We start from the raw sequence: 12592 nt of genomic DNA on the forward strand, positions 1-12592 counted from the left end.
CACCGCTTTAATGCCGGGCTCCCCGGGCCCCACCGCGCGTGTGACCGCTCCATGGCTGGCGCGAGCGGCAGACTGGCGTGGTGCCGTTGCCTGAGCGCCGTCAGGAGGTAAGCGCTGAGCCCGGGGCCCGAGGTCGCCGTGGGACCCTGCCGTCCGTGCGGGAGTCGCCGTCCTCTCTGTTGTCCTGTCTTGGTAGCAACAGGGTTAAGCTTTTGTGCTTTCCAGGGAGAGAGTGACGTGAAGTGTCCTCTAAACGCGCGCCCTCCTCCTCGGCTGGGCCGGGAAGCGTCAGGAAGGACGCGTCGGGAGGTCTGAGCTGCAGTTGTCTCTCCCGCGTCCCCCAGGCCGCCTCCCGCGTCCGCGCCCAGCGCGCGTCCGGGCCCCACCGCGGCGGGTGTGCGTCCCCCGAGGCTGCCCGCCGCCACCGTGGCTGCGTCTGGGTTGCAAAGGTAGCTGAAATGAGGTGGAACATCTAAGCACGCTTTGTTTATTTGCTGAACGCTGCAGAAATGCAAGTGGTTATCGTCAGTGTGGAGTTAAACTGTTTGCTCTTTGGAGAATACTTCTGCTGTCTGTTAAATGGCGTGATACACAGTCAGACTACGTAAAAACCAAAAACGAATCTATGCGTAGGGAACAGGAAAGCCCCGGAACTTCGTGGTTGCCTTGAGGTGGTGGAGTTATGAACGATTTTCCCTACCACATTTTGTGAGACCTTGCGCGTTTAGGCTTTCTGTGGACATTTAAAATTTTCCTTTCATTTTCTACTACTTGGAACTTGCCAGGTGCCAGATTCATGTAGGATGCAGTTTTTCCCTTTTTAGGAAAAAAGCAAAAAAAAATAGTTCAATTATCTAATATTAAACTTACTGAAAACTGATTTTATTGAATTACACAATAATATTTCAAGGTTTGAACCTAGAGTTCATCCTACTCTGAAAGTTATGTAACTGCAGAGGAGGCAGTACATTTGTTAGGTTGAGCTTTATTTGTGTTATTTTAATCATCTTTGATGCTGTTGGGGAGGGTGGAGATCCCCTTTCTAGTCGTCTTCTGTTCGTGTGGCTGTACTAATATACAAGACCAGATCAACAGGAGAAAAACCCGATTAATTACATGCCCCGGAGAGAATCATGAAAATGATGCTCGGAGAGTGAACAAAGCAGGAAGTGTATATATATTTTACACAAAGAAACAATAAACGTGTGAGAAATTGACAAGACAAAGAAACTTAGGTTTAGGGTAGGTAATTAGTGAGGAATTTAAACAGAGTTTAGGTTTGAGATAGTATATTAACGAGGTTTTTTCATGCAGGCTCTCTGCCCTGAGTTCCCTAGCTCTGGTGATAAGGATGCAGGGAGAGCACCTTTCACGTTGAAGATTTATTTCCTGCTTTCAGATGGAACAGAGACAGGAGGGTCAGAATGCCCTTTTTGCTTCTCAAGTAACTTTAATTCAAAATAATCAATGTGCCATTGTGCCATATTTTGGGGTAGCCTGCCCTGGGCCCCAACAATCCATTAACTTTATTATTCAGAGTCATCACTATGAACATCCAGGTTTTGCTCGTGACCTCAACACTATGCATTTGTACATTTGAAGTTTTCCCCTCCCCTCTGCTTACTGTGTGTGCTTAAAAACCTACTTACCTGGCCGTGCTTGCCGTTTCTGCTCTGCTCCTGGCTGGCTGGTTAAACATCATGGGGTGAGGACTGGATATGTCTGCTCAGCTGGACTTGACAGACTAGCATGCACAGCAGGTAGATTCCTCCGGGTAGGTCCCGCACCTTGCTAAGAAAGAAGTGGTCCTCTGTGTGGAATGCCAGCAACTGCTTCACCTACCCTTTTGAACAGTTCTTATATCTTCACCCATCTCAGCTCCTTCCACCGGCTGTTATGTTGGAACCCATGTTTTGCAGAGCAGAGAGAAAAAAACTGACTAGGTTTATACTTTGTTAATCAGTGAACACAGAACGTGTTTTTGGACTTTGGGACACAAACAACTAGATTCTTTTTGTGCACTTTACCTGCTTATCTTGGTCTCCTGCTCACTTCTATCTTGCACACCCTTCATTTACTTCTTGCCTGTGGCAAAATTCATATGGACATTCTGGTTCTGGCTGCTTTTCTCTATATCTAATTTGAGTTGCTACAAATACCATGCTGGGTTGTAGCTTTCTTTACCTTGTTTAAAAATTACTACAGTTAGCTTCTGTATTGATTTCTTATCTAGGGATCATTCTTGAAACCACTAACCATTTGCAGCCAGCTTACCAGGGTAAGTATAGGGAAAATATTTATAGAGAAACATAGCATTTTGGTAAGGGCTGAGAGCAATTAGAAATCAGTCTGCCTGTTTCCAGTCCTCTGCAGGTCATTTGTTTCCCAGCGCTTAAGCTGCATGTGAGTGGAGCAGCAATGAGAGCCAGTCTGAAGGACTTGAAAAATGCAGTGAATCAGGTGAAACTCCTAAAGAAGGATCCAGGAAATGAAGTGAAGCTGAAACTCTATGCACTGTATAAGCAGGTGAATGCCTAAGGTCTGATATAATTGGGAGACATTTTGGGCAGATGACTCCTCAAATAGATAATGTGGGAGATCAAGATTTGGCCACCCTGAAATGTGTCTCTTTACCTTGATTATTTTCTCTGATGGACATTTGACCTCCCCCACTAACTGCCTAAAGGAATTTAACTCTGGGTATGGACTGGGAGGGTCCTCACTAAGCCCATTCTTTTCAATTTCTGTTTACCAAATATTTACATTTGTAAAGGTATCTCCCTCTATGTAGTGGGAAGAGTGGGGGAAGACCTTATCTGTGAAAACTCTTATCAGGACGGAAGAAGAAGACTTAAATGTACATACTCTTGATTACTATAATTCCTGTCTCTCCAGCCACATTCTCTATAGGTGGCCCTGCAAAGCATTGTCTGATAAACATTTACATTTCCCTCTTCATGTAAATTGTCTTCTTCCCCTCTGAAATCCCAAAACACCACCCACCCCCAACATTCTCCTTTGTCTTTAGCTGAAGATAGTATTTAAGAGGAGAATCTCTGCCATTTTGTTGAGAAACTCAGTGTCCCTGGTTTCTCCCATGTATACATGTTATTAAACTTTTTCTCCTGCTAACCTGTCTTGTTAATTATTTGGCCAGCCATAAGAACCTTAAGGGAAAGGGTGGAGGGTGATTCTCCCTCTTCCCCCACAATATGCTGTATGTTTTACTAAAATGCAGCTTTAATATTTTTAGGGTTTGTACTGCTGCTGAAGGGGGAGGAGGAAGAGTATCCTCTCCCCACTCTGGGTCCTTCCTGGCTGGGCTACAAATTAAATTGCCAAGAGACCGAATAGCAGGAGAAAATCAAACAAAGCTTTATAACATGTATACGTGGGAGAAACCAGGGAAACTGAGTTTCTCAACAAATGGCGGAGGTTTTGCACCTTAAATAGATTTAGATAGGGGCCGGCCCGGTGGCGCAAGCGGTTAAGTGCGCGCGCTCCGCTGCGGCGGCCCGGGGTTCGCTGGTTCGGATCCCGGGCGCGCACCGACGCACTGCTTGGCAAGCCATGCTGTGGTGGCATCCCATATAAAGTGGAGGAAGATGGGCACAGATGTTAGCCCAGGGCCGTCTTCCTCAGCAAAAAAAAGAGGAGGATTGGCGGATGTTAGCACAGGGCTGATCTCACAAAAATAAATAAATAAATAAATAAATAGATTTAGATAAAGACAAAGGAGGATGTTGAGGGTGGGGGAGGAGACAGATTACCAGAAAGCACAGCAATCAAGGGTATGAAGATTTAAGTCCTCTCCTTCTGTACTGATAAGAGTTTCCAGAGATAAGGTCATCCCCTCCTCTTCCCAGTACAGAGAGGGAGATACCTTTACAAATGTAAATGTTTGGTAAACAGAACTTTGATAAGAATGGGCTTAGCAAGGATCCTGCCAGTCTATCATACCCAGAGTTAAATTCCTTTAGGCAGTTAGTGGGGGAGGTCAAATGTCCATCAGAGAAAATAATCAAGGTAAAGACATATATTTTGGGGTGGCCAAATTTTGATCTCCCACACTGCCTTTCCTCTAAAGAGTGTATACATGAGAGTTATGTATTAGACTTTGAAATACTATTGAAGGGGAGGAAGACTATCCTCTACCCACTCTGGGTCCTTTCTGGCTGGTCTACAAATTAAATTGACATGAGACCAAATAGCAGGAGAAAATCAAACAAAGCTTTATAACATATATACATGAGAGACACCCACTGAGTAACTCAACAAGATGGCGGAGGTCTCCTCTTAAATAGAAAGACAAAGGAGGATGTTGGGGATGGAGGGAGTCAGCTATGGGAGATTACCAGAAAAGCACAGTAAACAATAGTAAGGTTATTATGCAGATTTAAGGCCTCACCTTCCACGTTGATAAGTTTCTAGAGATGAGGTCATCCCCCCCCCCCCAGGACAGAGAGGGAGACACCCTTATGAATGGAGATTTAAATATTTGGTAAACAGAACTTTGATAAGAATGGGCTTAGCAAGGACCCTCCCCGTCTATCCATACCCAGAATTAAATTCTTTTATGAAGTTGGGGAGGCAGGGGAGGGTCAAAGTTTCTTTCAGAGAAAATAATCAGGGTAGAGACACATATTTTGAGGTGGCCAATTCTGATCCCCCACACTATTAAGGCAAAAAGTAACCTGTCAGGATCACTCCAGAGCAAAAAAGACCTAAAAGATATAACAACCAAATGTGTAGGCCTTATTTGGCTGCTGATTAGAATCAAGAATTAGAATTAAGTTGGTTTAACTTAAAAAGGTGTTTTGAAACAATTGGGGAAATTTGAATATGGACTGAGTATTAGATGATACCTAGGAATTATTGTTAATCATAGTTGTATAAGAAAATGTTGACATTTTTTAGGAATACATACTAAGTATGTAAGTCTGAAATAGTATTGTGTTTGAGATTTACTAAAATAATTAAGCAGAAAAGAATGGATGAAGCAAGTATGGCAAAAAATGATAGGAGTTGAATTTGGGTGATGAATATTGGGAATTCATTATCATGGTCTGCTTTTGTAGAACTTTATAACCAAGTTTTCAAACTTAAATTTTAATGTCTAAATGTCTAATATCTAAAGACTACCCTGGGAAGTCAGCCCCTCTGGGCTCCTGTGTATTATCTATTTTTCTCTTCCTATGACTGGTATGAACCTCTTTTACTTTAATATGGATGTGTATAGTCAGGAATTTAACTTTGCCCCAAAAAGAGGTCTGGCCTTTGCCCTTGGCTTCTGGGAGGTGATCTCTAAGCCCTTGAAATGCCATGCCTGATGGGAGTGTCTTTGTTTGCCTGGATGGTCTCACAATGTGATTTAGAGTGGGACTGACCACACCAGATAGCAACAGTGTAGTTTAGGGTGGGGGCTTTGGATTACACAACCAGTCATGCCTAAGTGATGAAGCCCCAGTGAAAACTGGACACTGAGGCTTGAATGGGCTTCCTGGTGGGCAGTGCTCCGTGTGTGTCGCCGCACATCAGTTCTGGGAGACGTACCCTGTCCTGGCTCCAGAGTGCGGAGCCAGGCTTACTTCCCCCTATTCCCCTATGCATCTCCTCCTTTGCTGATGTTCTTCTGTATCCTTCCCTGTAACCAACCGTAACTGTGAGTATAAGAGCTTTCTGTGAGTCATTCCAGCAGATTATTGAACCTGACAGTGGTCTCAGAAGCCCCCCAGCCTTTCATTTGACATCAGAAGTGGGGTCAGTCCTGTGGCATGTGTTGCCTCTGTGTTCTCAGGTGGCTAACTCTTGCGGGTGACTCTTATCTCTTCATCTTTGGAAAGTCTTAGCCTCCTTTACTGCTTTTGTTTTTCAAAGCTGGCTAATTATATTATGAAATTTAAAACTTTAAGTGTGGTTATTAAGTGGAGTTTTAAATTGCCATTTCTAAAAAGTAGCTGAGTCGGATATTTTATTCATCTCAAAACACTCCCTCCCCCTACCCCCAAACAAGTAAAATTTAGTTGCTTTTTGCTTTCTACTTTCATGTCCTTCAGTTGGGTTTTCTAAGGACCAGTGGCTCTGACAGCCGTACCCCTGCTCCCCCAGCTACAGCTCTGTTGCTTAGTTACCAGAAATCCACCACTCAATTAGTGGTGTGTGTTTGTACCTTTGACTGGGCTTTCAGAATATGCTCTGGGTTTCCAAATGTTTGGTTGGCTATTTAGCTTTGATGATTGTTGACTTGAATATTTTGACTGTGTGTGAAAAATGTGATCATCAATATAAAACTAATGAGCTATTAGAAGTTTTTAAAAAGTGCTTCCCAAAACCCTTATCTTGCATTATTTTCATATGCAGGCAGTTATAACTTATTTTAGGGATTGACAGCTGATAGGGCATCTTGTCTCTCCAGTCTTTTTTCTGTAGTTTGTGCATATTTAGCAACAGCATCAAAGAGAGGGCTAGGGGAAAGTTCAGATCAAGTTATGTACCTTGTGCAAGTGTTCGGGAGGGCAAGGTGCATTCATGCTAGTTGTGCACTTTATGGATCTTAAATGTTTAAGGCTCTAATTTCCATGGACATTTGACCAGTAATTGCCCCTCTCCTTTCCACAGGCCACTGAAGGACCTTGTAATATGCCCAAACCGGGTGTCTTTGACTTGATCAATAAAGCCAAATGGGAAGCATGGAATGCTCTTGGTAGCCTGCCTGAGGTAAATTTACTTGTTACTTTGATTTTGTTTTACTTGCTGTACTCCTAAAGGATGTTGGGTATTTCTCGTTATCAAGCCATTAGAGGTGGAGCCTTTGAGATCTTGCTGTGCCTCTATTGAATCAGAACCTCTGTTCTTTCTTCATTGCAGGGTGCTGTTTATTAGCATAGTAGGTTTCTCAAAATGCTTATCCATTGACCATTGGCTGAAGCTATTTGCCATCTTCTCTTCAGGAAACTGCCAGGCAGAACTATGTGGATTTGGTGTCCAGTTTGAGCTCTTCATCTGAATCCTCTAGCCAGGTGAAGCCTGGAGCAGACAAGGAACACGCGGGATATGGAACCCTGGTGGTGACCTCTGAAGATGGCATTACAAAGATCATGTTGAACCGGCCCACCCGAAAGAACGCAATCAGCACTCAGGTAACACTACGTACCCTGGACGTTTGTCCTGCTTTTCTTTTCTTCTTCTGTCTATTTCACTCAAAAACTATAGTGTTTCAGCATCATTCCTATTTTTGTGATATCTCTTGTTTGATTTGTGCAGGAAGATTAGTCACTGTGGCTACTTCTTTGTACAACAGAGTTGGTCATTCATTATTTACAATTTGTGAGATTCAGGTAGGTCCTACATGCCCAGAAGGCACTGCAACTTTCCTAATGATGGAAGCACAAATAAATTAAATTAACACAAATGAGACATACATTGATACAAGAGAATATGTGTAGAGGTTCTCTAAGGTTGGTATAGTCTCTCCCCGGAAGTATCTTCATGTCACTTAGACTTGAGAGAGAGTACTATTCTACTTGCATGGAGCTTTATTTTGTACAAGTAGAGGGAGGAAGGAGAAGGACTTCATCTTAAATAGATCATAGCCCAGCTCTGCTTGAAATGAGCTGCTTCACAAGGACAACTCTAGTCTTTGACTCTGTCACTGAACTAGAATGATAATAAAAAAAAACCACTTCAGCAGCCTCCTAAGTGTCTATCAATGGATGAATGGATAAATAAAATGTGGTACACACACAGACACACTGGAATACTACTCAGCCATAAAAAAAGAAAATCTTGCCTTTCGTGGCAAAGGGCAGCAAGTTCTACCAAGTTCTAACATGGGTAGAACTTGAGGACAATTTGCTAAGTAAAATAAGTCAGACAGAGAAAAACAAATACTGTATTATCTCACTTATATGTGGAATCTAAAAGAAAACAAAACCAAGCTCATAGAGACAGAGAACAGATTGGTGGTTGCCAGAGGCAGGGGTTAGGGGGTGGGCAAAATGGGTGAAGGGGGTGAAAATGTACAAACTTCCAGTTATAAAATAAATAAGTCTTGGGGATATAATGTACAGCATGAAGACTATAGTTAATAATACTGTATTGCATATTTGGAGTTGCTAAGAGAGTAGATCTTAAAAGTTCTCATCACAAGAAAGAAAAAATTTTGTAACTGTGGTGATAAATGTTAACTAGACTTATTGTGGTGATCGTTTTGCAATATATACAAATATCGAATCATTATGTTGTACACCTGAAACTAATATGTCGATTATACCTCAATAAGAAAAATCACAATTAAAAAAAAATAACCACTTCAGCCCTTTCCCCTTAAAAAAATTATAGGGAATTAATTGGATGCTTGCTGCTGAACTGGGAGTAAAATTTGAGAGGGCTCTAACCCTATCCGTTGGATTTATCATCTACATCGTAGTAGAAGGAGTATACTAACTTACAACAGTCTTAGATAAGAATTCCATGAAGTTGGATATGTGCCATTCAATTAATAAAGCGTCTGATTCTCAAAACTTTCTTTTCTTTTCCCCGACTTATGTCTATATAATCATGGTAATAATAATAGTCACCACTCCTTACTGAGTGCCTATGTGTGTCCCTACGGAGCTCTGTTTAATTCCCACAAGGAACCATTGTTGTTATTATTTAACAATAAAATAATTAGGTTAAGTAGTAACTTGCTGCAATTCACATAACTAATAAGCAGGAAAACCTAAATTGAAACCCGCATATATCCATCTCCTAATCCCGGCTCTTGCAGTTACTCTATCATGCTGTGTCATCATAACTATAATAATAATAATGGAATTACTTCCTCAGTCCCTCCCACGGTGGAAATGGTTTCGCCTTTATTCATGTGTTATGTAAAGTCCATTTATTTACTTTTTCAGTGTCTATGTGTCTGTAAATACCAGCCCTCTGCATCATTCTCTCCCATGTTGAAGTCTCATCTAAGGTAGAAACTGCACCTATTTTAAATGCATCAAAACCTATGACAAATATATGTCCAAGAGTTTTAGTGATGTTGCTGATTTCAAATAGTGGGCCCATCATCCTTGGAAATCCCAGCTTTTTACCTCTCACTAACACCTCCCAGACTGCCTGGGACACGCGTGTTCTTTCTCAAGGTCTCCACTGAAATGTTGCTTCATTGCTTCGTGGAAAGCTTCCTCTGGCCACCTCCCATCCTACCTACCCTAGATAAGTATCAGCAGCTCCTCTGAGCTTCCTGCTGCTTTGTGCCTTCCACCCATTTTAGAGCTGACCCCATCTATTAATTCCAAAAGCTCGAGGACTGTGTCTGATCTGTTCACTTTTGGAAAACATGGATATGTCCTCCAGCATCTGCTGTAGCATTTGGTACATAATACACACCATGTAATTGTTAAAGGAATGAGAGTCCTCTCCACTGTCGTGGACTGCCTTTTTGGTTATGTGAATACAACCAGCATAAATGTTTGGCACTGTGCAGGGAGCAGGCTTGCAGACTGGCATTTAGGGAATCCACTGGGTGATGGTTACCATTTTCAGAGTCCTTTTCTTTTCCTCCTCTTCCCTCTTTCACATAGATGTATCAAGAAATCATACTTGCACTTAAAGCTGCAAGCCAGGATGACTCAGCCATAACTGTTCTAACGGGTAAGACATTTTCTTGGATTTCTTAATTAAATTTCTATTTGGGGGGATTTCATACTAGATAGGAAATTGAGTAAATAAGCTCTAAGATCTTTTCTAGTACTGAAATACTCTAATTCTTAAATATATAAAAAATATAACAGACACTGGATCGGTATCTTTATCATGTAAAAAACAGATACAAATTGGTAAGAAGAGTGTTAAGACCTACTAGATAAATTGGTGAGTAAAATGAATAGATAATTTATATGAGAAAGTCGAAGTATTAAACAAACAAGGAAAAATGCAACCTCATTAATAATAACAAATACAAATCAAAATGATGAGATACCACTTTGTACTTATCCAAATTAGCAAAATTTTTAATTAGACCCAATTTTGACAAGGTTATGGTAGAATAAATGCCTCTAATATCTTGCTGAGAGCAGTCTAAATGGCTATAAAAAGTGTAAATAACTAAGGAAAAGGGCACTTGGCAATATATAAAATGTTCATATCCTTTGGTACAGGAATCCCATTTATGGGAATTTATTTTAGAGAAATTAAGCAAGAAAAAGGAAAAGTCTTATGCAAGAAAGATAATCTTTGCAGCATTTCACATAGTTTTGAAAATGTTAAAACATTCTAAATATGTTGCTATAATAGAATAATGAAGCAAATTATAGAACATCCACTAGACTATATATTGCACAAGCATTAAAAGTTATCATTGTAAAGACCAACAATATAGAAAATGTTTAAGATATAATAAAAAACTATTAAAAATGAAATCAGTACTGTCATTATAACTGGAAAATATTCTGGATGCCCATGGACCTTTACTAATGAGAACCTAGAAAATGAAAGTCATTTTCGGATTTGGAAGGGGCACTAGATGTAATGATTACAGCTTAGGCTCAGGACTCAGATCAACTTGAGTATAAATCCTGGCTTCACTCCTTACCACCTGTGGGCAACCTCTGCTTCCTGCACGGAGAAGACAGTGTTTTCCTAACCCCATTGGATGGTTGAGATGATGCCATGAGATAAAGTAGGTGCGGGCGTGGCACACAGCAGGCACTGGATAGATGGGAGCCCTTACTGTTATGTTGACGTGGCAGAAGCAGAAGTGATTTTATTTTCTCTTGATATTCTTTAAATTTGTAAAATAAATAATATATAGAGATATCAGATAGCTTTTAGTAAAAAAAGAGGTGGGGGGGAGAGAGAGAAAACTAATGGCCGATTAGAGGAGATGAGGGAAAGGTAAGAATTGAAGATGGCCCTGGTATCTCGTATGTACACCTAGGTAATTTAGGAGAATGGAGATAACAAAAACAATAGTTTAGAAGTGGCGTTGCTTTGATATGTACAGGAGAAGAATGTTTTATGTTTTTTTTATTAACTATTAGCACATGGTTTAAAAAAAAAATTCCAAAGAATGTGAAAAGGTACCTAGCAAAACTGATTCTCACTCTCCTTGGAACCCCAGTCCCACTCCCTAGACAAATTCTGTTTTCACTGATGCCTTCCAGAAACTGCCTGTGTGTATACAAGCATGTGTATGCTTGTCTCCCTCCACTTTCTTTAAAACAGAAAAGGAAGCGTATAATACACACATATTATACTCACCTTCCCTCCTTAACAACGTATCCTGAAAAATTGTTTTCCATCGATGCATATACATCTAAGTTTTTCTCTTTAGGACTGCAAAGTATTACAGTTTTTGGATTCCATAACTGATTTCGTCATTCCACTATTGATAAACACGTGGATTGTACTTAGTCTTTTTGCTATTAAAATGATGCTGCAATGAATATCCTTGGATGTACATCTTTCAGCTAATGTGCAAGTATATCTGTAGGCTATATTCCTAGAAGTAAAACTGCTGAGTTTAATAATAATGATAATAATGGATAATGTTTATATAATAAATACTTTTTGTTTGCCAGCACTGTTTTAAGCACTTTCTTTTTAAAGCTTTTCTTAATTCCTAATTTTTCTAAGCTTTCTCACAACAACCGCATGAGGTTAGGCCCTGTCATTACTTCTATTTTACAGGTGAGAAAACTGAATGATTAAATTTTGATAAATAGTGCTTTTACTGTAGGTATTTTCCATATATTTTTCACTTTTTGGTTTCTATTTTCTCTTTGATCTAAGCATTACATAATCCTTTAATTTCCAGAAAGGAGTTTTTTCTTTGGTTTTGCATTCTGTTATTAATTCCTAGCTTTATTGTGTTATACTGAGAGATTATCAGTTTTACTAATTTTACTTTCTAAGAATCTATTAAAATTTTGTGTATATTGCTATAGATTAATATCTCTACCCTGAAGATAAATAATTGGAAAATGGCCAATTTTTTGTGTCTTCCAGGAGCACTTCAAGAGTAAGTCCATTCTTTATCTTTCAGGTGTAGAGGTAAAAATACACCTTAGACTTACCTTTCTAACTGACGTCATTTCGATTCATCAAATTTTGTGTTTTCTTCTAATTAATCTGTCTTGGACTGAAAAAGTAAATCAAAGGCATCTGTTACTATGGTGTTTCTGTCAGTTTCTCCTTTGTGTCAAAAAAACGTTTTTGCTTTAAAGCAAGTTTTTATCTTATTAGCACTAAAAGTTTATGAAAGTTAGGTCTTTACTGTGTATTTTATCCTTTATTACCAAATGGCCATCTTGGTCTCATTTGATGCTCTTTGCCTTGAAGTCACCCTTGTCAAATATTAATACCATAATGCCTGCTTCAGTACTGTTTGCACTTGTCTGGCAAACTTTATCCATCCTTTTAACTTTATACCTTTCTGACTTGTTTTTTATTGGTCGTGTCTCATATAGTGCCAATTTGGATTCTCCCCATTTGCTCCAGTCTGAGTTTCTCTTGTAAAGGCACATTTACCTGTTTAGATTTATGTCTATGATAGATACGTTAGATTTTCATTCTGGCATCTTTCAAGCTTTCTATT

The 12592-nt window shown here is 40.1% G+C and overlaps 1 protein-coding gene across 2 annotated transcripts in view; it reads left to right on the plus strand.

Annotated features, from left to right (window-relative positions):
• The window catches only part of ECI2 (enoyl-CoA delta isomerase 2), a 23791-nt gene continuing 11199 nt past the window's right edge, over positions 1-12592 (plus strand). The window contains exons 1-5 of one of the 2 annotated variants that reach the window (XM_058555349.1): positions 1-107; positions 2364-2526; positions 6619-6717; positions 6951-7139; positions 9579-9648. In XM_058555349.1, the coding sequence (XP_058411332.1) occupies positions 52-107; positions 2364-2526; positions 6619-6717; positions 6951-7139; positions 9579-9648 (577 nt within the window). In that variant the 5' untranslated portion in view covers positions 1-51. Of the gene's footprint in view, positions 108-900; positions 2279-2363; positions 2527-6618; positions 6718-6950; positions 7140-9578; positions 9649-12592 lie in introns of those variants that run through there. The other variant, XM_058555350.1, reaches the window with a different exon arrangement.

The sequence above is a fragment of the Diceros bicornis genome, chromosome 14, assembly GCF_020826845.1.
Source record: "Diceros bicornis minor isolate mBicDic1 chromosome 14, mDicBic1.mat.cur, whole genome shotgun sequence".
NCBI lineage: Eukaryota > Metazoa > Chordata > Mammalia > Perissodactyla > Rhinocerotidae > Diceros > Diceros bicornis.